Source organism: Triticum urartu, chromosome 5, assembly GCF_003073215.2.
Source record: "Triticum urartu cultivar G1812 chromosome 5, Tu2.1, whole genome shotgun sequence".
NCBI lineage: Eukaryota > Viridiplantae > Streptophyta > Magnoliopsida > Poales > Poaceae > Triticum > Triticum urartu.
In genome coordinates this window covers 539,279,653-539,306,043 of record NC_053026.1, presented here as the reverse complement: position 1 = coordinate 539,306,043, position 26,391 = coordinate 539,279,653, and the positions used below count along the sequence as shown (strand labels likewise).

General features: G+C 45.9%; 4 protein-coding genes across 4 annotated transcripts; all 4 read right to left on the bottom strand.

Moving 5' to 3' along the window:
- Positions 1-3,120: 3,120 nt before the first annotated feature.
- LOC125556646 (probable arabinosyltransferase ARAD1) lies at positions 3,121-5,398 on the bottom strand. The gene is made up of 2 exons (XM_048719334.1): positions 3,760-5,398; positions 3,121-3,682 (listed from the first exon to the last, which is right to left on the bottom strand). Exons 1-2 carry the CDS (start codon positions 4,786-4,788, stop codon positions 3,170-3,172), a joined length of 1,542 nt encoding a protein of 513 aa, XP_048575291.1. The 5' UTR covers positions 4,789-5,398; the 3' UTR covers positions 3,121-3,169.
- A 4,303-nt stretch (positions 5,399-9,701) lies between these two features.
- LOC125510518 lies at positions 9,702-10,739 on the bottom strand. Its single transcript, XM_048675731.1, has one exon. It carries the CDS (start codon positions 10,325-10,327, stop codon positions 9,884-9,886), a length of 444 nt encoding a protein of 147 aa, XP_048531688.1. The 5' UTR covers positions 10,328-10,739; the 3' UTR covers positions 9,702-9,883.
- A 151-nt stretch (positions 10,740-10,890) lies between these two features.
- LOC125510517 (ornithine aminotransferase, mitochondrial) lies at positions 10,891-15,949 on the bottom strand. Its single transcript, XM_048675730.1, has 10 exons — positions 15,494-15,949; positions 14,826-14,934; positions 14,459-14,689; positions 13,340-13,499; positions 13,186-13,241; positions 12,318-12,470; positions 12,039-12,136; positions 11,716-11,796; positions 11,371-11,604; positions 10,891-11,250 (listed from the first exon to the last, which is right to left on the bottom strand). Exons 1-10 carry the CDS (start codon positions 15,634-15,636, stop codon positions 11,112-11,114), a joined length of 1,404 nt encoding a protein of 467 aa, XP_048531687.1. The 5' UTR covers positions 15,637-15,949; the 3' UTR covers positions 10,891-11,111.
- A 7,875-nt stretch (positions 15,950-23,824) lies between these two features.
- Positions 23,825-24,967, bottom strand: LOC125556645 (probable glutathione S-transferase GSTU1). Its single transcript, XM_048719333.1, has 2 exons — positions 24,567-24,967; positions 23,825-24,495 (listed from the first exon to the last, which is right to left on the bottom strand). Exons 1-2 carry the CDS (start codon positions 24,879-24,881, stop codon positions 24,142-24,144), a joined length of 669 nt encoding a protein of 222 aa, XP_048575290.1. The 5' UTR covers positions 24,882-24,967; the 3' UTR covers positions 23,825-24,141.
- Positions 24,968-26,391: the final 1,424 nt, after the last annotated feature.

Sequence of the window (26,391 nt, the reverse complement as noted above, 5' to 3'; positions counted from 1 at the left end):
GGTTGCGGAGGTGGGTAGAGTCGATGAGCTTCTCAACACCCCCATGGTCCAAGACTGAGACCATGTGTAAGAAAATGCTACTGTAATTGATAACATGAGCAGTAGACACATGCAACAAACATGCAGAGGCATGTTGCATAGCATGACCTGGTACCTATGCACAAGAAGGAAAAGCGCGTAAATAAACCAAACCATGTTCAAGCCATATCCATAAGCACCAAGGTAAAGAGGTCCGTATTTCAACTCTGAATTCTCACGGATGTCCAAGAAACAACCCTGAACTTCAAAACCATCTACTTTACAATCCTTGTGAATTTTAGAGAAAAATATTGAGTTACTTCATAGCAGGATGCAATGGTAAAACCAATTCTTCTCCATATACAACTACACATATGGCCTAAGGATCTGGGCAACGATAATTAGAGAGATTATAGTATCAGAAGTGAATCATAAACATGCAAATTGCCGAGTTTTTTTTTTGAGTAATAACTGGGACTTCATTCACACGATAAGAAGTCATTACAAAGCACCCTCTCCAACATCTCAGGAGTGGAAGCTTTCCTCGACTTCAAATTTACATTAACACACTCAGCTTTGGAAAGCATCTACAATCCTGCAGCAATACAAATACAACATTGAAACGGGTGCCAGATTGTAATGTTCTCCACACTGTCCGGTCCAGCAACCTTGGCCAGGTTCCGCTCAAGTGCTAGGTTTACAGCTTCAAGCACCGCAAGAAGTTCCATCAGGATCAGATCATAGCATGTTAAAATTAGCCAATAAAAAATGTTACTACCCCAATGCCTGCACAAAGTAGTTTGTTGTACAATGCTCTCTACATTGCGCCCCATCATCGTCTCCGATTCAAGCCCTCCCTGCCACACTACCAGCAATGATATGCAGTGCAACCATATTACGATTGGGAAAGGTGTGACAGCTCCCGGGTGCAGGGACACCCTCATGAACAGTAACTTCAAAACAATACGAAAGAAAAATCGAAAAAATCTGAAATTTTGGGGGATCAAATATGATCAAAAATTTGATGTTCTTGCAAATTTTCAGCCAGAAATAACACTCGAGGAGCCCTCACCGACAAAAACAAAATTACTGCTCAAAAGTACACATAACTTTGAACACTGATTTTGTTTTTTTTTTGGCGAGGGCTCCACAAATGTTTTTTGATGCTAAAACTTTGCATGGATGTTAAATGTTTGATCAAACTTCATCCCTCAAAGTTTCAGATTTTTTCGACTTTTTTTATATCATTTTGAATTTACTGTTCATGAGGGTGCCCCTGCACCCGGGAGCTGAAAGTCCAGTCTCATTACGATTTTGAATTCTTTCTTTTTGAATTTTCCAAATGGTAGCAACATTTTTCAGTGGCTGGCGGTAACTCCGGTAACCTGTAGGTTACTGGAAATTTGGGCTGGTAAAACAAAAACCAGGCCATGACTCAACCCCCACATATTCAGCTGGAAATGAGCACTTGAGCACCTCTAGAATTAGCAATGCTGACCGGTGGATAGGACGTAGTTTCAGTGAAGTCAGGCTACGAACTACATAATGCACCCTGCTACATGAGTTAGTACGGGTGGAAGAGGTGGGTAGAGTCGATGAGCTCCTTAATACCCCCATGTTCCAACTCTGAGAACATGTGCACATAAATATTTATTGATAACATGAGTGTATATAACAGGCAGAGGCATGTTGTGTAGCATGACCTGGTAAAAGTGTGTCAAAAAGCAAAACCAATCAACTCATTCTCAAACCATATTCATAAGCACCAAGATAAGTTATCTAAATGTAATTCTTAAAGAAAAAAAATCACGCAATGTTGCATTTGGAAGGTACTCCCCATAAGGCCATAAAGAAAGCAATTATGGGCTCAGAGTGAGTTATATATATCCACGATAATGCGCAAGGAAAAACCCGTGCCATGAAACGAGATCAACAGGTCCTAGGGGACTGGTGGAACCAAGCTTCGATTTTCTAAAAAAATATTTAAAAAATTGCCGAGGCCAAAGCGAGTGAACTGGAGAAAGGAATCAGACTCATCATGGAGATTGCCCATGAGTCGAGATGCCTCTTCGGTACAGATTATGTGAATTTTCTATTTCAACATATCTGAAACCTTGTCACCGATTAGCAGAAGTATCTAATTTGTGCCCCCATGTTAATTTGAAGACCTATCTACTTGTACTCTTTGGTGAGTATATAATTTATGCAGTTACGCTCTATCCTCTATGTTATATTATTATAACTAAGAGATCTATCTCATTTTGCTTCTGTGTCCATGAATTTTGAAGGATTTCAATCCATTTGGATAATATTAATTTGTTACAATAACTTGTGAATTTTGTAGGAAAATTGAAATTTGCATAATAGGATGCAATGGTAAAACCAAGTCTTCACCATAGGCAAGTGCACATATGGCCTAAGGATCTGGGCAATGACAATTAGAGAGTTTATAGTATCAAAAGTGAATCGTAAACATGCAAATGAACGTTTTTATTTTGAGTAATAGCTTGGACTTCATTCGCATGATGAGAAGTCAGTACGAAGCACCCTCTCTAACATCTCATGATGACTTTAAATTTACATTAACACACTCAGCTTTGGGAAGCATTTACAGTCCTGAAGCACCATACAACATTAAAAGTTTACATGATCTTTAAGAAAAGGCTATTCTCGTACATTCACGATCAACTAATTCTAATCCCTATTCTCACAATGCGTCAAACAAGAGATCAGAACAACCTAATCTCTTTGATTGAAGGGGTAATTTCTAACCCCCATCTTTAATCTGCATCGAAATCAGTAAACTTATCTAAGGGGGGTGCTCCAAAAGCAAAACTCGTATGTACTTGGTATATAAAACCTTCCTATTTTCCTAGCTGTGGAACTGTATCCTGCAATATTTTCATGTGGAGAGCATATATGCGCTCATACCAACATATGTTAGTCTTATTTACAGCATCAATCACCATTACAAAAAAAAAAACTATTCCTGCCATAGAAATTCAATGGCAAAAAAATTACTACCAAATGTAGGCCTTAATAAGCAAAATAAATGTCGGTTTAAATCGGATCATCTAGTTTATCTGATGGTGACCTTAGAAACTCTCACTTGGGATCAAAACTGCAAGCTAGCTCCAAATAGCTAGACATTTCATGAATCTGAATGTGTTCTCTGATACCTGCCAGTCTTGTGGAGCTGCAGCTTCAGAGAATGCATCTTGCGAGCCACGGCTCCCCATATCATCTGAACAGCATCATCGGGCTTCGAAGGGTACTGGTACTCAAAGTGATGAGCCACCTCCTTCAGCCTTCTCCACATGGTAGTCCACTGGTCCCTGGTCACGCCTCGGAGAATGCGCAGCAGGGAGCCCTGCCTCACAGCATCCGACGCACGGACGAACACGCAGAACTCCGAGTAGTCGAGGACGTCCTCGAAAGGGAGCTCGATCTCGTCGCTGATTATGACGGGGACGCAGTGGCTGACGATGGCGTCGAAGAGGCGGTTCGAGGAGGGCGTGTCGCCGGCGATGTTCAGGCAGAACTTGGACGATGCCATGCCTTTGGTGGCGCGCCTGATCCCGTTCTGCCGGACGCTCCCGTAGGTGAAGTGCACGTCTTTCTCGTCCTTGAGAAGCTGGTACAGCTTCTGACGAACCTTTCCACCCTGAAACCATGTACCAAAGAAGTTCCCAATTGTTAAACCTTGACAGGGCACAGAGAAGAGAACGTTCTGCCACTTACATCTTTCCTGTGAATGGCTCCTTGGAAGTAAGCCAGGACTGGCCGCTGTTCGAACGCCGGCGATTCGTCGTCCCCGAGAGACCGGACCACGTGCATGTAAGGAGCAATGACGTCCTTCTTCAGGTTTGCGACGTCCGGCGGGTACCTCCCGAAGTCGGAGAGCACGTACATGGCGGCGCTGAGCTTCCTCCTGGCCTGCATCATGCTGTTGGGATGGTGAGGGACGACGAGGTGGTCCTTGCCGCCCCACCTCCTCCACTCCTCCTGCCTCATCAGGTACCTCACCAGCTCGGCCTGCAGGATCCTGTTCCTGCTCACCATATCCCTCCCCCGGAGCTTCGAGTGCCGGTTGTAGCTCAACGACGCGAAGAAGGGCACGAAGAAGACGTCCGCGAGGCTGGCGTTTGTCACCCTGACGGCGACGCAAGGCCTGCTCGTGCCGCCGCCGCCGCCGTCCGGACTGTGGGGCAGGGTGGAGGACAGTATGTCAAGCGTGAGCCAGTACGCGACGCTGTGCTGTAGGTTCAGCCCGCCGGGGTAGTGTGGCACGGCGCCCGGGTCACGGACGTCTGGCCACGCCGCCTCCCCCTCCTTCCCGTCCCACCCCAGCATGCCGAAGTGGAACTCCGGCGGCAGGTCGTACAAGTACACCCTGAGCTGCGCGCTCTCCGCGTCGCATGATCCCTCGCTCCCTTCTTCTTCGCCTCCTCCTTCTGCCAACGGCGTCTCTCGAACAACCGGACCGCCCATCCTGACGGCGCCCGCCATCAAGTCACTACTGGATGGCACAGCCACCGGGATCGACGCAGGATGGTCGCCGCCAGTACTGTGTCTGTCTCTGTCATCATCACCGCCGGCGAGCAATGGCGTCTTGTCGGCATCGGCTATCAGGATGGCGTTGTTGATCCGGGAGTTGACGAGAGCCCAGCAGGAGAAAGCCAGGAGGGAGAGGGCCAGGAAGGTCACGAAGCGGATCACCCTCCTGTGCTCCGGCGGCGGCGATGGCTGCATCTTTCTCTCCACTACCATCCAAGGAACAGCACGCAGGGTCGGAGAAGAGATTTGCCGCCAGAATCCGGTTAAATTCGCCGCCGGCGAACTGCAACCTCAAGAACCATCATACAGATGAGCCAGCCAGAGACTCGATCTCGTCGCGGGTCGAGAGAATCAATCGATCTTCTTATCAAAGGGAACAGACATGTGCTGCCATGAATGATTGAACCAGAGAGAACAACCGGAGGGGGCTGGTCGTTTGGATTGCGCAAAGGAACAACAGATTACCTCGCGTGATTTTGCCCTGGGGCGATTGGATCGCGCAAAGGAACACAAATCAGCTTATCTGTATTGTCTCGGGATCGTTTATTCCAGCCAATTGCCATCTATCGTTCCTGCATGCATGCTGATCTGTTTCTTTTGGTTGGAGATTTCAGCTGGACGCGGCAGAAAAACCGGCCAACTGTTTGTTGATGGTCAAAGATAGGAGAAGCCAACGTGTGCACCGCACTAAGAGCATCTCCATCAGTTCCCCGAAAAATCTCTTCCAGTAGGTGGTTATTGGTGTTCTTCTAACAAATTCTTTGGCGTTCAGGTGGATTGCTTTTGTAGCTTCTCAATAATTACATCCTGAGGATGGGGCATGGACCCGTTGGCTAGGCAGCTGAGGTTGCTGCCAGCCCACCCGAATTCAAGTCCTGACTCGAATGCACAGTGCTTGTGGAGTTTCTTCTATGAGGTCTCATTTTTTTTTAATAAATACATCCTCAATACCCAACGTGGCCATGTGGGCTCCACTTGATGAGATATTGCTCTCTCCCGACCATGCCATTTTTTTTCTGACAATGGTGCAATGGTTGCCGACAGCGATGGTGGCGATTTTCGATTGCAACAACGCGGTGGGCAGCGGTGGCAATCGCGGAGATGGCGGTGGCTCGGTGATGTGGCATGGCCCCCTTGTACAGGGGTTATCGGGAAGGAGAGAGGCCCTCTATTAAAGGGGGAGTTGGGGTGATTTTTCAGGGATCACCAAAAATATTAGGGAACGGGCAGCTACCAAAGCACCTTTTTTTGGCCCAACTTCTCCAATATCAGAAAATTATTGAGGAAAGGGGAGCTGCCGGTGATGCTCTAAGACGGACTTGGATTTCACATGTCTTCTTGAAAAACGACGCCACAATAGTTCAATGGAGTACTGCTTCATCCTACCTAGATGAGGACTAGCTGACTATTTCGCTTGTATTAATTCCCAAAAATTACCAAAAAAGGAGGCAATCATTGAAAACTTGCATGAGAGATGCAGCATCCTTTTTTAAGAAGTGTGATATACTAAAACGGTGACAATCTTTGTCGACCAGACACATCACTAACTCAAGAACGCCCCTACTAACTTTTTTGCTACCATACTTGGACCGGGTCATGGCTGCACTAGCTATTGACGTTTTTTTTGTTCTAGAGGGGGTTAAACTTCGGGGAGTCCCATTATCCTCTCAGTCTCCCTGATGATGTCGTGGTGGCAGACCTATTATATCAAGTGGGGCTAATAAAGATTTGAATGAGATGTTCGTTGTGAAATCCTCATAATATGTTTACTGCTTTTAAGTGTGTCTATTTTTATTTGTGCATGTATTTCGGTTTCCCCAGAGTTTTGGTGGCTGATGGATGGGTCTTCAACTCGTCAATTATTATTGCCTCTGTAGTTGGAGGCTTGGAGCTTGCTCCCTTCGTTTTTCCTCAAAGAAATATTTTTAAACATTGGGATTCCAAAACCCTGGCCTTCTTTCGAAAGCAACCACCATTCACATTACATGAAAAATTCTTTAAAAATTCCTATAAATTTCTCTCCACATATGAAACCCCGTTCCACGAAAATGTCCCATGATCTAGTTCAATTATTGTAAGTGGACATTAATTTCATGTATAATGGTCATCAATTCTAAACCACACTTTGATGCCCTCCATAAATCTTGGAAAATATTATATAGCCTCCTAGGGTTGTATATGCAAAATGATTGAGGCTCGTAGTACACCTTTCTACCAAATCATCCAGACCCTAGTTTTGAGTCTTGATGGCACTTGTTTTTTCAGAACGAAGATGCAAGTTGCGCCTGACTTTAAATCAATAAAGCCCACTTAACATGCAGCATTCCGATTAGTTTAAACACATCACCATGAAACTTAAAAGTTGTAGATAAAGGATATGGCAAAAGGGCATATCCAAAACAAGGTCATGATCGAGTCCGTCTCTGAGTTGGAAGATTCGTTTTGATGGCATGGCACTTGTGAAGTAACCCCTAGATCCACTTGGTCATTTGACCTGAAACTTGGCCACCTTTGTTGATCTCTGATGGCATGATTTGCCAGCGAAGTCTTGGGTCCATTTGACCAACAAAAGAAATTGAACCAGCCATGGAACACTTTGCTCCTATGTTAGTTTCTTGTGCTTTTGCTTTGGTGTAGGATCAACATAATTAACCAGTGGGAGGTGAACGGGAGATTTTAAAAAATCGGTTCAAGTGTACCACAGGCCTTTATTAGGCCAGAAGACAGAGCGGGCCAGAGTTGGGTGCATAAACTCCATGAGTTGCTAATGGACCGGAAGTCCAAAGGATCATAATGACGCCGAATGTCCCATGGGCCGATGACGAGCCAAATTGGCACTTATCCTTATGGGTTGGGCGATATGGGGCTGTAAATGGGCTATAGGTACGCCCATTAGTGGGCTGACCCGCTAACTTTTGCCTAAATCTTGTGGGCCTTTGGCTGACACAATCTTTTTAACTAAACGAGCCTCTATTGGGTCCGTGCCACGTGTCAAAATTATATAAGAGCATATTATTTGTTGAATGGGTGACATCTTTAATAGGTAGAGCTGATTTGTGGCTTCGTTGGCGAATGAGAAGCCGACACATAAAATTGTTTCACTGGTTGAAGCTGTTAACGGTATCAAATCCAAAACCCGCACCCGATAGATTAACGGCGACCTGTTACAGTGGCTGCCACATGTTGGTTACTCTTGACGAAAAACTCTTCTACGACGCACCATTTATCATCATGGCAATGGACACTTCTGTGATGAAAAGTGATTATTGTCATAAACTCATCAAATATGTACATGGGTGACAGAAAACATGATCTATTATGACAAACATGTATCATCAATGACGTGTCTCTTTTTTGTAGTGCAAGACGATGCCTTCAAGAATGGCGCGACACTGGAGTGCCGCCACCGCCTGACCCCGAAGATCAACTTTTCACCCCAAGCAGCACAAAAGGAGGTGGGAGCAACCGCAACAGAGCCTTCCAGATGGTGACGACGCCCGCATATGCCAGCGTCGTCGGCCCAGTAGACCAGGGTACCCCGAGAAGTAAGGGCACCCACGACACCATCGCCTAGCTATACGCAGACCACCAACACCATTTCACCGTGTGGCCATGGCTGCCACGCACCCGAGACATGCGCTCCACCCACGAGCACCGCACCTCCAGCACCAAGGCTGCGGACCAACATCCGGAAAAACCCCATGAACATCCAAACGCCCCAGCTTTGGACTGACCGACAACCCCCCGCCGACGGAGCCGCCAATAGTCACTCTGCCCCGAACGTCGCCAGACCTTCTCCAGTTCACACTCGGCTAAGGAAAGGGTAAGGAGGAGGAGCGAATGCATCCACGACCGGCACACCCCTGCGCCGGCGACAGGTAACCCGACCACTTCGAAGCCTCCCATCCCTCCTACCAACCTCCCCACCAAGCACACCCTATGTCGCCTCACAACGCTAGCCAGCACAAATCTCTACGAGGCCACCAACAACCGCTGAACCGCCCGCCCACTTATGAGGGAAACCAAATCGACCGCAACAATAGCCAAGAGATCTCACTGGAGATGCCTCCTCGACTAGTTGTCGTCTAGGCGTCGGACCAGGAAGGTCCCGACATGGTCTTGGCCAGCAAACCCCCTAGCCTCACCGCCACAGCGTGCCACTCACACTAGACATGCGTCGAGGCACGAGCGGCCGCTCGCAGCCAAAGTCGCCCACGACCCGCACCGCGAAATGGGGCAGATCTGGGCCAACCACTGCTGCAGCCGCCTAGCCATGTGTGTACCGCTACCACGACATTTGTCACGCCATCGCCACTCCACTGTCATGACCAGCTCTGGGAGGCGCGGGCTAGCACCACGTCCACGGCCCAGATGCCCCAGCCCGCGTAGAGATGTTCGGGCGAGGAGACGAAGGTTCACTGCCGCCAACGACCTGACTTTACCTGGGCGTGCCCCTGGCGACGGCGAGGGAGAGGGGGGGGTGCGGGGACCGGCAACGGGAACTAGGTTTCATTAGCATATATCCCGAAAGTTCCAGATAGTGTGGCATCGGACATAACAGGTAGATCTGAATGGTCACATACTCACACATAAGCCATCCGATTCTTCACGGAAGGGGCACGAGCTGGTATTGATTTACACACTCTTTTCTTCTCCATTGTTAACACCCAAAGGCATGAGAAGCTTCTCCTCCTCTCTTTTTTGTGGGGAGAAGCTTCTCCGCTTGTGTCCTAAAGCCGGATTACTTCAAATGAAAAGAAGGATGAGCCCTCCATCCACGATCCGCCAATTTGTATTTGATTTAACAAGGGCAATAACGAATCTCAGGCAATAATAATCAGTAATGCTATCTACTGACGTTTCCTGGGAAGGGGATGGCAAACGAACGAATTTTGCTGAAAGTGTTATTGCGGCGCGATATCAAACAATGACAGGTTCTCCTCGTTTTTTGCCTCAAAATTTCCTTCGCAGAAACTGACATGCTTCTATGAAGAAAATGCCATGCGTCTCTCAAGCAACCGCCAGCATAAACTTTTGCAAATGCCACCCCTTAGAGCGAACATTCGCCAGCTATTGGAGTCCATAATAATTCACAGCTCCAACAAATTAAAGTTAAAACAGCCCCACGTCTAAATATGTACGGTCGCATCAGACAGCATGCATCGCGATCTAATTAAGAGTGCAAAGAGCAAAATCATGCCTACGTGCACATACACGAAGCAGTCATGTTCAGTGTAGTAATTAAAGCATCAGCATGCATGCATGGCCAAACGGCAGCAACGATGGCCGGTGCACCTGTGCGCGCGCGCTACGTCCACATGCAGGCGACGCAGCCGCAGAGGGAGGCGAGGACGCGCCGCACCGAGCCGGCCAACGCCGCGGCGCAGCGGCGGACGGGGTCGACGTCCACGTCGCACTCGCACTCGGGGCACGGCCGGAGCAGGATGCGGCACCGGCGGCGCCAGGCCCTGCTGAGGCAGCCCCTTTCGCGCGGCGTGACGACGATGGCGGACTGGAGGTAGGCGGACGCGGCGTGCTTGAGCAGCTGGTTGCGGATGGGGATGTTGGAGGTGTCGAAGTCGTGGAGGTCGGAGGAGCTGCCGCCGCCGCCGCCGTTGCCCAGCTCCGAGAGCACGTCCCGGAGGCTCGTGTACTCGGAGCTACCGCTGCTGCCCCAGCTCGACGGCCTCGACCGGGCGGACCGGGGCGGCGGCGACGACGGTGCCTCCGGCGCCTGGGCGTCAGTGTCCATCGCCGGCAGCAAGGTCCATGCGATTCGTTAGCCTTCAGAGCACTTAGATCTGATTCTTGGAAGATTCTTTTGAAGAGCAACGCCAATTGTTAACCTCGGAATCTCAATCCCGGCGATTGTTTCAGAACCTCATGCCCTTATAATTTGATTTGATAAATATAAAGGGATAAGGAGGAAAGGAAAACGAGGTTAAAGCACTTGGATTGATTAGCGTGCTTCTATTTTCTGACGGCAATGCCTAAATGTAGGAGGACCTGGCCAAAGCTGGCAAATGAAAGGAAACAGACAATAATAGCAACGCTACTGCATGATCAGCGTGACAGGGAAAACATACTAGTGTTTTTTGATGCCATAGGAATAATAACTGAAAACCAATGGACACTCGCATATATGACAAGAATATCAGTGCTGCCTGAGCACTCTCTGAGCTGAATTTGAGTGCCCCGGTAGACAGTAGTGGGCAACGTCGCTACTCACACTACGGGAAAGAACGAAACAGAACACCAAGATCACGTCAAAAAAAAAACAGAACACCGCCTCGCTGGTGTCTGGTGAGCGTGGGGTAAGAGAAGCAATATCACTAGAAATAACGAGAATGGGCAGATGGGTCGACAGACAAATTCCATTTATTTACAATCAATGTAGCAATGGCACATTTTCTGAGCAGAGAGTGCCGACATGGTGCGGTATACCACAGTGAGAAATCAATGTTCTGTTATTCCGGGTTGTTACGGTGTCTCTGAAATTGCTGGTACCTTGTCTCTGCTCGGATGAACGGCCGCCCTTATAAATCCCGACCGCACCTATCGCAGACAGGTGTTTTCGCCTCCGATTCTGGCTTCTTGATCTGCTTCTGCAACTGCGGCAAGTCATGTTCAAGCACATCGCTGAGTGCCTTTGATGCTTCTGCGAGCTCCTCGGGACTGGAACCAGGTTTGGGGTATTAGCAAGCGAACATGATCACATAATACGGCGTCAGTAAATGCAGACTTCTGAATAACAGAGGAACGAAGCATGATAACACATGGGCACATGGGTCGTACCTGATTGAAATGGGAGGGGCTAATCGGATTATGGTGTCATGCGTGGGCTTTGCAAGAATGCCCCTCTCCTTTAGCTTGATGCAAATATCATATGCAGAAGCAGGGTATAGAGCTTTGCTGCTTAGGTCTACTGCATTAAGCAAACCTCTCCCACGTATTTCCCTAATAATATCAGGAAATTTCTGTTGAACCTTTCGTAACTGGTCTCTGAACTCCTGACCTAACTCCGCGGCTCTGCAATTAAGCAAATGATCAGAACAAGAAAGGATAATACAGTTACTGGAGTTTCTTGTAAAAATATAATTTAGACAGTTACTGGAGTTTCTTGTAAAAAAAATAATGTACCTTTCAACAAGACCTTCATCCTTGACCACTTTCAGAGATGCGATTGCCACAGCACTTGCCAACGGGTTTCCACCAAAGGTACTGCAAATGATCAAGTGTAACTGTATAAGGGTAATTTCAGGAACAAGACATACACAAAAAGAACACTGAAAATAACAAAGAGATCATACAGCTGAATCTAGAGTGTAATTTCCTAGTGTGATGGTCAAAACTAGACGACGGCATGTCGAGATTTGTGCTCACTAAAGACAAAATTGAATCAGCTTACATTCAACTTTGCTTTGGAATGAACTAAAACAAACAAAATTAACAGTAGTTCACACCTTCCATGTTCTCCTGGCTTGATACACAGCATGATATCCTTATCCGCGAGAACTGCACTGACCGGAACTACTCCAGCACCAAGTGCCTTGCCTAGAATCTGGAGAGTTGAGATGCATTGTCAAAACTCAGAATTGTAGTTGCTATCCTAGAGCAAAATGAAAACCTCACCCACCAGGTACTTGTGTAGTAGAAGAGGAGATAAATAGAGTCACCTCAACACCAGGTATTTGCGAAGCAAGCGGAGCAGATAAGTAGAGAGTATCAGAGAAGACACTTACCACCATATCAGGTCGTACACCTTCCCAATCGCATGCCAACATTTTGCCAGTTCGAGCTATGCCTGTTTGGATCTCATCATCAATCATCAGAATGTTGTGCCTAGAGCACAAATCTCTGACAGCTTTCAAATAACCATCTGGTGGGATTATTACCTACACAAATTTGCAACAGAATAAAGGATGTATTCGGAAAAATGGTAGCATCAGAACATCAAACAATCATGATATAACAGAAACCTGGATAGAGGCACCAAAAATGTCACCTATAGAAAAACTAGCCCTGTCTTTTTAGCACTTTGGTCAGCAAAGGAACTAATTACTCACTGTCTATTTTTTGTTCCGTAAATCAACTACTCAAGTTATCTGAATACTGGCAGATGATTTAAAATATCCAGATATACGTGTTTTCCTATCATGTCAGAGAGATATGGCACGGTGATTAAACTGCAGTGCTTGGATCTAATAACTTGCAATTTATAAACCAGGACAGTGTGCAATCAAAGGGTTCCCCTAAATTCATATGTCTATCCATATCATAAAGTACTTTCTTCTTATTTATTTTCCATTTTGCAGGATTATTATTCTACTGTTGATCATTATTGCTACCACATCTAGTGTATCTTGACATTTAAGCTGGAAAATGTGCTCAAGCATATACGATACTCTTAGATGTGCCCAGAAAGTGCATACCATGCAGAGCTAACAAGCTCTTCCAGTCAATCAAATTCTCAAACTGAGTTCGATATGAACACAGTACCACTATGCAACATCAACTAGGGGACAATTAGTTTCTAACTATATAGGAAATAACTAGCAAGAGAGGATATCAAGAAATTCAAGAAAAGGCCAGTAACTTAGAGATTCATACCCCAGCTTCTCCTTGGATTGGTTCAAACAAAAAACCGCATATACGATCCCCATGCTCTGAACCAAATAGTATTTGTCAGCATGCTTCTACACACTAATAACAGTAGCATATGGTTGGCACTTGACATTTTGACAGAGCTCAATGGATTGGATACCTTTAAAGATTTTCTCCAACCCATCAATGTCTCCAAAATCAACTTTAAGATGACCAGGAACCAAAGGACCAAAACCACGAGTTGCATCATTGTCACAGCTCATAGAAATGACCCCCAACGTCCGACCATGGAAACATCCACAGCAAGAGACAATCAAAGCCTGCAAAACTCCAAACATTTGACAAAAGTAGGTATTAATGTGCTTCCAGCTTCTCAAGGTATTAACCACTGCATTTGCCAAGACATAAAATATGATAATCTTCATTTAGTTGTATCACAGAGCGATCAAACAGTAATAAGAACAAGTAGGAAAACAGACACTGCTTCAACAGCTTTTTTGCGCCTGTCATTGAGTTTTTCATTTATTTAATACAATGATATGATATCTTTATGTGTTTTCAGGATATCCAGATAAAATAAGCAAGAGCATATATCTGGGAGCAACACAATACTAAAGCACGGGCATATCTCCGATCACCAAATGTAGGCTTAAGTTTTTGTTTTTTTTTGAGAAACCGGCAGGAGCACTGCCTTTTCATATAGAAGGAAGAGGTGAAAACCAATATGTACAGAGCTGCGCACGTTTTGAAGGGATCATGGCCAACCCTAGCTTAAGTTGGGGGCTATGATGCGCTTATTTTGAAGATGTTGTGAGAAAGGAACTTTTGACACATTTACTCTATGGTAAATGATAGTATTAAAGTTGGGTAGGCTCTGTTATGCGAAAGGAACTTTTGACACATTTACTCTATGGTAAATGGTAGTATTAAAGTTGGATAGGCTCTGTTATGCGATGCTTTCCTCTCACATTTCTTCTCATATGTCATCAAACAAATATTTTATAATATATTTGCTTGCTTAATTAGAAAAAAAAACTAGCCAAATATCATCATCTGCGACAGTGTCAAACAGAACCATAAGTAATTTTTTTTAATTTGCGAAGAAGCCTTAACAGTTAACAGGCCATCCAGAGAACATAATATGCTAGACAGATGCAAGTCAGAGCTGAATTGAAACCTAAGCCTGTTAGCAGGTCAGAAATCCATTGAAGCACCAGCACATACCAATACTGGAAAAACCCTAATAGGATTACACATGTACCATATCGTGAAGTTATACCTCGTTCTTTGGTATATTCTTCTTTTCATAACCCCATTTTCTTGCCAATTTAATAGCCGTTTCCACTCCTTCGGCTCCAGTGTTCATTGGCAACATCATATCATACCCAAACATGCTCGTCAAATACTCCGCAAAGACTGGGAACTTGTCATTGTAGAAAGCTCTGGAACTAAGTGTAAGCCTTTCTGCTTGTTCTATCAAAGCTCTTAGGACTTTTGGATGGCAATGGCCCTACAAGAGAATTGACAAACCAAGATCATGAATTATGAGCATAGATAAGTTGTCTCGAAGAATGTACACCAACCAATTCCGATCTGTGAGGGTCAAATAGCACTTGGATAAAATGTGTAATTGCAGAGAAAATAACCTGATTGACTGCAGAATAAGCAGAGAGAAAATCAATATATTTGTTGCCTTCAGGGTCCAATATATGCGAACCTTCCCCTTTGGAAAACACCATGGGAATCGGATGGTAGCTGCACGCAGTGAAATGCTGAGCTCAGCAAGAATTTCAGACTAGAAATTTGGATCATCGCATCATCAAAACAGAAAGCGTGACTTTGCAGATAAATACACACCATGATTTTGGGTCGGAATCTCAATCAAATGCAGTAGCAATCGATCCGAGGTATCAAAGCAAGTGCGAATTTAGACTAGTTCGAAACAAAAGCGACGCTGTTGAGTCACTGTCACTACTATGATATACAGAAACTGCAGTCTGTGTATACAGTAGGTACTAGTCATAAACAAACATCCCAAAATTGACATGTGAGATTCTGCTGAAAAATGTTTGTGCGAGCCTAATTTGGTGATCGATTACTCCATTGCGGAACCGCGCCACTATCTGAAGATGAAGTGCCGAAGAAGAATATGAAAGGGGCTAACCGAAGACAGCCCCAACTCACACGAACCCGAACACAGAGCGCGAAAGCCCGCTACTCGCGCGATCGGAGAAATGATTGGCAGAGTTTTTGCCGCTGAGACATTTACGCAAGCAGAAGGCGTGCGAGGAGGGGGGAGTTGCAGTCACCGTACTTGTGCGCGCTGCAGTCCCGCTCCATCCGTATGAGCTCCTCCGACGACAGCGCCGCCGCGGGCGCCGAGGTGGAGCACATCCCCCGGCGCGCGATCGCCAGCGCCCGCGCCGCACCCCGCCGCGCCATCGCCGCCGCCGCCATCTCCGCCCTCTCCCTCCCGGCGCGCGCGCGTTTCACTCGCTTCTAGGGCGTGGAGTGTGGTGGATGCGTCGTCGTACGAATACGAGTCGTGCCAGTGCGGGGCCCCGGTCCAGCAGGCTTCCTCCTCTTCTTGTTGCGTGGTGGTAGTGCCGGAAGTGGAGGACACGCCACCGTCCGTCCGGCGCGAGTTTGGCCGCGGTTGCTTCCTGCGTTGGGATGCGGAACCAAAGTATCTCACGGCGTCTCTGGATGGGGGCGGGATGGGGGCGGAGTCGACGGAGTTATCCGTCCGCCGTCGACTGCCGTTTTGGTTACGGAACAAGGGCAGAGTGAAAAAGAGAGAAGTGGAGTGGCGTGCGCGCGTCGCGATGGCTCGGGCTCGACCCACGGCTAGCCAGTAGTCTCCACTCCACCTGCCCGACCGCAACAGGGAGTGGGGCGGGCTTCACTCCTTCTCTTTCGGTTTGACATGTGACATGTCATGAACAGTGGTGAAGCCAGAAAATATGTAGAGAGAAGTGCATATTTCAAGGGCTGCGCTAGGCGTCAGCCGGCTGATTTCCCGCATGGATCAGCCGGTTCGACTGCCGTTGATTAGCCGCATCGCACGTCTAAAATTGATGGACAGTTTCTTTCACCACGTGGGTGGAGCCAGGGGAATTTGAGGATTTGCCCCGCCTTTGCTTGCACTTCTAGGATTTGCCCTCCTTTTCCTTGTAATTGATTATTTGCCACACATTTGCTAAAACTTTGATGATTTGCCCTTTCTATCCCGTTTGAGATTACACTACAAATTGGATGACCCAAATGCCCTTCTTTCTTATGTGTTCGTCCCGCAGCCCACTTGCTGCCGTGCTGTGCTGCTCCTCCTCCTCTTCCCACACTCCGATGGCAACCCACTGCTACTCCTCCCCACATGCTACAGTGCAGTCTACGAGCTGATGCTGCTCCTCTCCCCACGTCCTCCTCCCTCCTCTACAACAACACGTGCGCGAGCTCTCGGAGGAAGGAGCTGCACTTCCTGAACCAGTTACCCATGAGACCATGACGGCGCGGACCGTGCTGTCCGCCACGATCGCCAACAGACGTGTGTGCATCTCCACGGGCGCGTGACTTCCGCGGCCACGCCGGCCTCCCCGAGCATCTCTTGCGAGCTCCCCACGAAAGGTCCATGGCTCCATGCCCGGGGACGGTGGTGGCTGTCCATGGCGAGCTCGGCGAGGGGAGCGGCGTCCTTCTCCGACTCTGTGCATGCAGCAGTAGCAGCAGCAACAGCCGGGCGCCCAGGTGCTAGAGCGCGAGCACGCACACAACACAAGCACAAAACACGCACTCACGCCCAGCTGCTAGAGCACGCACGCACGCACACAAACACAACACACACAGAGCACTCACGCACACAAGCACGCCCAGGCACACATCCGCTGGCCTTCTGCCTCAAGGCGTCTCCGTCCGTCCGGCTTTTGCTCCTCTCCCCAAGCAGGTGCTCCATCAGCAGACCGGTGGCTGTAGGTCGAGCCCGGCCACACACATAGGTCAAGTTGCATTTTTTTTTTTGCAACAGAGACCATTGCAAAATAATTTTTTTTCAATATAAGCTTTGTTACAGTTGTTCCGGTAACAGAGGCCTTGTTTCAAAAAAGAAATTGCAATGGATCCGATGAATTGAGCGACTGAGCGTCACCCTTTTATCATTGTAACATAGGTCATGTTGCGGGAAATTTCTGCAACACGATTCATGTTGCAAATTTTTTTTGCAAGATTTCTTTTTTGCAACAGAGGTCTTATTGCAATTTAGTTTTTGTGCAACAGAGGTCTTGTTTCATTATTTTTGCAACAAAGGTCTTGTTGCAATTTAATTTTTTTGCAACAAAAGTCTCGCTTTAAATTTAATTTTTCTGAAACATAAGTCTTGTTGCAGTGCAGTTTTTATCGCAACAGAGACCTTGTTGCGGAAACTCATCGTAGTGGACATTGAGCAGCGAGCAGCGAGCAATGGCCACATTGACCGAAAGAAAGAAAAAAGACCACTCCCTTGGGACACGTGTCATACGGACGAGTCGGCGAATGCTCGCGTGCGATCCGCCGGTAGAAGCCAAGCGTTTTCCTAAAAAAAACTGAACTACAGAAGCACGTTGCAACACTAACCTATCGATTTTGCTGAAGCCACATCTGTAAAGACACACAGGATACGCCGTTGAAAAAAGCAGCTATGGTGTGCCATGGCAGCAGTGCACGAAGTAGTGTGTGCGGCAGTAAAAATCAAACACATATGGATAAGCATCAGCTAATATCCCACGAGGACCACGCACGTGCAAGGGATGGACGTGGAGACTATGTATCGCGGGAGAAAACGGATCAGGGATCCAACGGCACAACGGGCGGCGGACGCGCGCTAAAAATCAGCCGGGTGAAACTAATCGTTTCCCATATTTCAACCCTAAACTTTTGCCCTAGTCTAATTTACAACCCCGAACTCCAATACCGTCTAAATTACAACCCCCAACTCTCAAAACCGGCTAGGATTCAACCCTCCCCTCTCTGTTGACCGGTTTTGACCTGGTTGACCAGTTTTGACTAGTCAACAGGTCCAGTCAGCATGCCACGTCAGCAAAAAATGCAAAATTTCCAAGGAAAAAAATCTGTAAAATCAAAGAAAATCCAGGAAAAAAAATAAGAAATCAAATTTCCGAAAAACAGGGAAAATAAAAAAAAATGAATTTCCAAAAGAACAATAATTGCCAGAAAAGACCCAAAAACTCAAATTACCGAAAAAATTATTTCTAGAAAAAATAAAAAAATATTTTTTTATTTTCCCTAGCTTTTTTCGCAAACAATTTTTTCAGAATTTTGATTTTTAAATATTTTCTCCTGATCTTACATATTTTTATTTACTTTTTCTTGAAATTTTGAAAAAAAATCTAATGTGGCATGCTGATTGGACCCGTTGACTAGTCAAAACTGGTCACCCCAGGTCAAAACCGGTCAACAGGGAGGGGAGGGTTGAATCCTGACCGGTTTTGAGACTTGGGGGTTGTAATTTAGACGGTATTGAAGTTCGGGGTTGTAAATTAGACTAGGGTAAAAGTTCGGGGTTGAAATATGCACTTCTCTCAAATATGTATAGCGGGCCAAGTGCTGCTCAAATAGGTTGGGGAAGGCCAAAGTACTGCAAAACAGATTTTTAGCAACAAGTAATTACTAATGCTGCCACTGTTCATGGTAAATTAGCACTAAATTCCTAATCTTAGAGGGGGTCAGGCCCTGCTGTCCCCCGGTCTTGCCACTGGTCATGAGTAGGGGCATAGCCAGCCGCCAGTTCACCACACAATGAAAGTCTTTGTGGATGTGGTTGGTTTCTCACATCGATTTTGGCATCATTGTATTTGTGGCCCGATAGAGTCTCGTCAAGCTAATACAACCTTCACATCATGTTCTACACTTCTTTTAATAGCCCACAAAGCCTCCGAATGGTTGTGAGTGTGCTCTTTGGATGTGACGGGGTTGCTGCTTGATTACGTGCAAGACATGTGGTGTTGTAACTGCCTTTTCGAATAGTGAGGTCACCTGACACATAGTCATATGCATGGGCATAGGCAACAAAACTAAATCACATTCATACTACTTACCGAAGTAGCATAGGCATAATGGTGTCTTAGACGGCCGTACACATTAAGCAATACCGATTACAAAGTTCAAAACCCACACACTAACGAAGATCGACTACAAATCCCTCACTCCTCGACCATGGAAAGAGTTGGGTCATGTTGGCCGCACTTGATCACCACATCTGCATAGGAACAATTGAATGTGACAAAGTAGCCAATCTGCATGTGGTGAGCAATGGCCACCTTTGATCCATGACAATCCTCACGTTAACATTTCGGAGCCTGACCTTCGAGTTGCATGCGGTGTTCATCTAAAGAGCGGTCTCCCGTGGGAGGGGCCGGGGTGCTCAGGAAAGGCATTAGGGATGGAAAGTAAATCCACCCCATGTGCTGAGAGCACCTTACGGTAGTGGGTTGGACGTCGTCGTCCCCCAACCCCTCTTGGAGGCGCTGCCTTCTGCTACCTCCTTGCCCTTGGAGCAGCTTCTTTGAGCAGCATTGTCGAGGACTAACTTTCTGAGAACACTCCAATGAAGAACATAAGCATATTACACCTGGACTCGAACTATAATGGTGACGATCTTCACTTCATGATGTCATGTAGAAGGGGGAGATGGTAGAAGGATTAGAACTACAATGTGTAAGATCAACCCTTGTACCAACGATCACCTAAATACATGGATTGCACAACAATGAAGATCACACTAATTTATCACCAAAATACACTGATCTACCCTAAGCCATACTAATCTACCCACAAATCATACCGATATACCACCAAATCAATTTTATGTACACAAAAATCCCACGGATCTCCCTCTACCCTAAATGAAACTGATCTTCCCCAAAATCTAACACTAAATAGAACCCTAAATTGAATCCTAATTGGACACCCAAAAAAACCTATCAAACCCTCAATTGAAGTCTATATTTCCCGTCGTTGATGTTCTCCATCCAGATCTTTGCTCTGCCGATCCTCGTCGCATTGCCCGTGGAAGAGAGTAATAGTGAGAAAGGGGTGAAAGGATTTGCGGCGCACCTTCAGGAAACAACGCGATGTCTCCTGCTCCTCCCCGCAGGTGCAACTACGTGCTCTCCTTGCGCTCGCTCGGTCATGGCTTGTTGGAAACAGTCAGTTTGGTCATTCCTCTAGGGCCAGGCTATGTGTTGCCTTCAAAACGTGCAATGCAGGCCCAGCCGACCGCGCAAGTATCCAAATGAGACAAATTTGCTCTCCCACAACCTGGCTAGGTGTTATGTAGTCAACCAAAAATGCCCTTGATGGCTCACTCCTTCACTGATGCTAGCATTATTCATCATTGTTCATCAGAGAAGACTGTGTTTACCACTGTAGCACTAATGTTGGTCTAGAGCGTAGCCCAATCCTAGGCACGCAACTTGTAATGGTTTTGTGGTAATCGTAATGTGACACCGTTCTCTCGACCACGCCATGTGAGTCTTGATGGATGCAGTTGTGAGTGGTTCCGAAAGTTTTTTCAAAAAAATAGTACAAACACATATGCTCATATTCACGTAGACGCACACGCACAGATGCACTCACCCCTATGAATGCACAACACACACACCCTACCCCCTATGAACACCTTTGATAGACTGAGTCATCAGATATTGAGTTTGACAAAGTCATCACATGCGTCTAGCTATCGACGGGAACATCGTCTGTTGAAAGGCTATTCTGCCTTTATGAGACATGCATGTGCCAAACTTGGTGGGCTGGAGGTACAACCACCCTCCTAACAATCCACCCATAGCTTGTCTTGGTTCCGAATGTTTTTGGCCCTGGTCCAAGCGGCAATGAGGCTATCCATCAACAGTCTCAGACCGGTGAGTGTGTGGCATGCACCATATTTCTCAATGTAGCTACCATTCTACAAAGAAATGGATATTTTTGACCTATCATAGAAAGGGATAATCTAGTCCACTCTTCACAATGTTTTCCACTTAGTTTTCTACCCCGTTACTTTCTTTGATCTAAGAGTTGGGATGACTCTGTTAGTTTTCGTAGGGCTGGAAACTCTACCCAAAGCAGGAATTTAAATTAAGCAAGTTTTCGAAGTTACAATTTTGCCTCTCCAATTGCAAGAAGAAGTACAAAGGATGAATGCAAAAGTTGAAGGGTCAAACTCCTCTATGGGGGGAAAGACGGGAAGGATAAACATGTAAAATCACTTGTTTGAAACATCTAAAAAAATCTGCCAATATGTTTCCAAAAATCGAAAGCTAAGCGATAATAGTTTTGTGAAATCTTTAATCAACTCAGAACAAAAGATGAAAAGAACTTGTTCTAGTGACCAGGAACGGACACCGTAGCCAACAAGTTAAATCATGCAATTGATTGCGAGCAATGAGCTGACACGGTAAGGGGGTTCTAGCGGTGCTGATATGCAACGGTGAAAAATCCACCACACACATTTGTTGAGATCTGTGCACTCCAATACATCCAAATTTATATGCATGTATCTCGATCCATTGTGAATGATTATGTCAAATCAGTGTAGGTCCCCCATCATTTCACCCAACAATATCATCCTTTATTCCACATTTGTTAATTCAAATCATCCATATATTTTAAACCATAATTTTATTTTCGAAACCTATCATATATTTGAAATCCTGGCACCAAGACCTTTATAACAATACTTTTATTCCACGTTGGATACATTTCAAGCACGTTTAAATTTCAAAGTTTCGATCCATTTATTTCACTCAATCTATCTCAGTGTGTGAAACTGCTTAGAACAAGACCAATGAGTGAAATATGTTTTTTAAGATGAGAAATTAGTTTTTCGAGATGAGCAAAAAATAACAATGAGCGAATTATTTTATTTGAAATGGGTGGAATCTGTTTTCCAAAATGAGTGAAATTATTATTATGATTAATTCACTGAAATCATTTGTTTTGAATTGAGTGAAATCGATCTTTCAAAATAAATGAAATAGTATTTCTAATGAGTGGTTTGTTTAATTGAATGAAATTAGTTTTTCAAATGAGTGAAATCATTATTTTTTGGAAGAAAAAAAACTTCCAATCTATTCATCATCATTTTAAAATGAGTGAAATCATTATTTTTTTAATTGAGTAAAATTACTTTTTGAATTGAGTGAGATCAGTTCTTTGAAATGAGTGAAATATACTTTTTGAAATTAGTGAAATTCATTTTTTTAATGAGTGAGATATGTTTCTTTAACGAGTGAAATCATTTTTTAATTGAGTGAACGGATTTTTAAAATTGGGTGAAATCAGTTTTCAAATGAGTGAACCAAGTGTTTTAAAATGAGTGAGATCTGTTTTGAAATGAGTGAAATTAATTTTATGAATAGGCTGAAATCAGTGCTTGAAAATGAGTGAAGTCTGTTTTTTGAAACTGGGTAACTAAAAAAATTGTGAACGGATTTTGAAGTGCGAAATAAACTGAAATTGAAATATGGTTGAAACAGTAAAATTCAAGCAAGTCAAAATGTATCCAAGATAGGTCTTTCTTCTAAAGTTTTGATCGCCCTGAATTCAAACATATAAAAAGTTTCAACACTAGAAATTTGGTTCAAGAGTTACCAACCATTCCCAATGTCACAATGAAATAAAATAGAAGTCCTTTTTATGGAAGAGAGAAATCATGCGGCCGTCTTTTCTCCACTCGACCACTCTCTCTCTCTCTCTCTCTCTCTCTCTCTAAGCTGGTACAAACCTGGCATGCAACGGTTGCATTTCATCTCCATTCTCTGTATTGCACAACAAAAATTATTTGTCAATCTATACGTGGACAGTTATAACGAATCTCAAAGCAAGTTCTGAAGGTCTCACAAGTTGATTCTTCATCGTTACACAAAAAGAAAAACTTGCGGCTAGTAAAACCGTTTTCTGGGCCAATATGAGCCACATTACGCATCGCGGGCCCGCATCTACACACACTAATGCATTTTTTGGAAGAAAAAAAACTTTCAATCTATTCATCATCAATCATGACAGTATAACGAACACCAGAAGTAATAAAAATTACATCCAGATCCGTAGACCACCTACCGGCAACTACAAGTCAAAGGCGTGCCGCCATCATCACCCCTTCCTCGCTGGAGCCAAGAAAATTTATTGTAGTACACAGTCGGAAAGTCATCGTGCTAAGACATCATAGGACCAGCGCACCAGAACAGCAACCACCACCGATAAATATAAAGCGTAGATCAGAAAGATCCAACCTAAAAACACACGAATATAGACGAACGAAGATCAGATCCGAGCAGATCCATCAAAGACAACCACGGACCGAATCCCGTGAGATTTGCTGGAAACACACCTCCGCATATAGGTACCTCAATCGTTGTCCCTCTTGTCAACTATTTAAAATACGATGCCAAAAGCCATAGCAGAAGAAATGCAATTCAGAATTCACGCAATGGTACAAAGTTCTTGCATGCAAGCAAGTTTATCCTCTGTCCGCCGATTGATGGCATTTCTTCGGCAGCCTCGGAAGGAGCTTGATTGATTTCGCCGCAAACAAACGCACACACGCTGGAACAGTGGAACGATTGGATGGCAACAGAACAAAACAGACATGTGTCGTGCCAGTTTTTTATTCCTTGACCCGGTACACAGATTACAGGGGGTACGGTCCATGAACGACGCTACTGAGAAAGTGAGAAACTAGAAATCGATCGCCGGCCGAGCACAAAGCACGGAGCCAGCAGTACCCAAATAATAATAATAAAGATAAAAGGCACAAACGAGTGAGACGGAGGAAACAACAGTGCAGTCTGACAAGGAGACGCACGATTGCACAGACGTGCAAGTGCTGATTCAGATTGCCCATTGCCGGCCGGCTAGCCGGCTAGCTTATTGTACGCATCATACCGACGTACGCAGCTGGCGGGTCGAGCAAAGCTACTCGAGGCCAAAGTGCTTCCTCATGCCGCCCACGAACTGGAACACGGCCTCGGCGTCCGGCAGCGACTTGGCCACGCACTCGTTCTCCTTGGCGCACCGCGCCGCCCAGGCGGTCAGCGTCGGGCACTCCTCCGCGATGCTGAACCCGGCGAGCCGCTCGTACGTCAGGAACCAGGGGACGAAGGTCACCAGCGCCACGTCCGCGTACCCGAGCGCGTCGCCGCCGAAGTAGGGCTTCTCGCCCAGCTCACCCTCCAGGGTCTTGAACACGCCCACCATCTCCTTCTTCCCCTCCTCCACCGCCGGCGCGCCCTTCGGCACCTTCCAGATCTTCCCGGCGCACTCCGGCATCTGCACGCACACGCGAGTTATGGCTTACGAGCAGCTTCGTAAGCAGCTGAATCAGTGGATGTAGACTCTACCTTGGTGTCCACGTAGGCGGCCCAGAAGCGGGCGTTGGCGCGCGCGTAGGCGTCGGCGGGGAGGAGCTGCGCGCCGGTGCCGGCGAAGGCCTCGTCGATGAACTCGAGGATGACGAGGGACTCGCAGACGGGCTTGCCGTCGACGAGGAGGACGGGGACCTTGGCGTGGACGGGGTTGGACGACAGCAGCAGCGGGCCCTTGGCGACCATGTTCTCGGCCGTCTCCTCGTACTCCACGCCCTTCTTCGCCAGCGCGATCTTCACCCTGTTCCCGAACGGGCTGACGAAGCAGTTGAGAAGCTTCACGGTCGCCATTGCCTTTGATGAGCTAGTTAATCAGGGTCTGGTTAAGGTTATGGGCTTATGGCGTGTGTTTGCGTTGGTATTTTCTCGGTCGACTGGGGGCGTATATGTAGGGTCCGAATGCATGGCACACTTTGCTGCGACCTCGTGAGAAACGTCTGCTTTCGGTGTTTTTGGTTGCTTTCTTGTCCCTAGCGCAAGCAGGAATAAGCATGAGTATGTGCAGATCGGTTTCATCAAAGGACTGGCTTTGCTCACGTCGTTGAAATTTGTTCGTTAATAATTTCTTAGAGATGGGGCCAGACGGAGCTTACCTTTCTCGGTGTCGCTCCGGATGGCGTCATTTGCATGTATATAAGACTATAAGTCATGCTTCGGAGCCAGCTATGTTCTTTGTGGTCTTGTCCCTCCAGCTAGCCGATGGAGGTAAGCTCAATGTAGGTATGATTGCATATATCAGTATATCAGGGTTTGAGGTCAATATATCAATTTAGGTATTTTGATTGCTTCCAAGTTTTTTGCCCTTGCTTAGGCATGACTATGGTCTTTTATGACTTTGCTATTTACCGGCATGTTTATTTAATATGTGTATGTGATTGTGTTGGTTGTGTGTGTCCTAGCTATGCATATGCAGGGTGTGTATTCATTGTGTTGTATCCGCATGATGCTTTATTTGGAGTCAATAAAATCAACCCTTTGTTGAAAAAATTGGACCTGCCACCTGGTATCTCAACATTCAACATAGGTGCCAAAACTCCACCCTTACCATGTTGGGCCAAATGTCCATTTGGTTGAAGAAACAAGTTAGCAAAGAGCCTACCACAGCCTTCCCTCAAAAGAGCCCACCACAATCTAGTGTGTCTATGTCGTTGATTGTGGAAAATGCTATTCTCCACTCAATGTGAAGGATAACCCATGTAATACAAAGGGGCGACTGCGTGGCTAAGATGAAGCGTAGCACAAGCGTCGGTTTTTTTGGGGGTTTTCTTGTTTTTGTCTGATTGTTTTTTCGGAACTCCTATTGATTGCCATCACGCGCGACATCCTCCTCCGACTAGTAATTGTCGCGTTATGTGAAGGGGAGCAATGGAGCGGCGGCCAACACGCCTACTCCACCTCTGACTGTAGGTGGCTACAGTGCGAAGCAGATCGGGTGGTTGCCGCACCACCTCCTACATGGTTGCCATCGCAAGAAGGAGATCATGGGGAGCAACTAGCCAATGTGCCCTCCTTGTCATCCTTGTATCATAGGTGACTGGATGCAGTGAGGGGGTAAGATCAAGTGAGCGGTATTGGTATTACCCTTTAAGAAGAAAGAAAATAAAATAAAAACTAAAAAAATTAAAATAATGAAGTTTTCTAAGAAACAATGAATTAGTAACATTGGTATTACCCTTTAAAATAAATAAATTATAAAATAAACAAACCAAACAATAACAAAATTTGCATACAATATACACAATAAATGTGATTCTCAAGAATAAGCATGCGATAGTGGAATTTTCACAAAAAAGAATTTCCC

Coding starts and splice junctions, on each gene's coding strand:
- LOC125556646 (XM_048719334.1), bottom strand. CDS start 4,788: ATGGTAGTGGAGAGAAAGATGCAGCCATCGCCGCCGCCGGAGCACAGG. Junction 3,683..3,759: donor GAGCCATTCACAGGAAAGAT/GTAAGTGGCAGA, acceptor ACATGGTTTCAG/GGTGGAAAGGTTCGTCAGAA.
- LOC125510518 (XM_048675731.1), bottom strand. CDS start 10,327: ATGGACACTGACGCCCAGGCGCCGGAGGCACCGTCGTCGCCGCCGCCC.
- LOC125510517 (XM_048675730.1), bottom strand. CDS start 15,636: ATGGCGGCGGCGGCGATGGCGCGGCGGGGTGCGGCGCGGGCGCTGGCG. Junction 13,242..13,339: donor GTTGGAGAAAATCTTTAAAG/GTATCCAATCCA, acceptor TATTTGGTTCAG/AGCATGGGGATCGTATATGC. Junction 12,137..12,317: donor GTGTACGACCTGATATGGTG/GTAAGTGTCTTC, acceptor TCAACTCTCCAG/ATTCTAGGCAAGGCACTTGG.
- LOC125556645 (XM_048719333.1), bottom strand. CDS start 24,881: ATGGCGACCGTGAAGCTTCTCAACTGCTTCGTCAGCCCGTTCGGGAAC. Junction 24,496..24,566: donor CCGCCTACGTGGACACCAAG/GTAGAGTCTACA, acceptor GTGTGCGTGCAG/ATGCCGGAGTGCGCCGGGAA.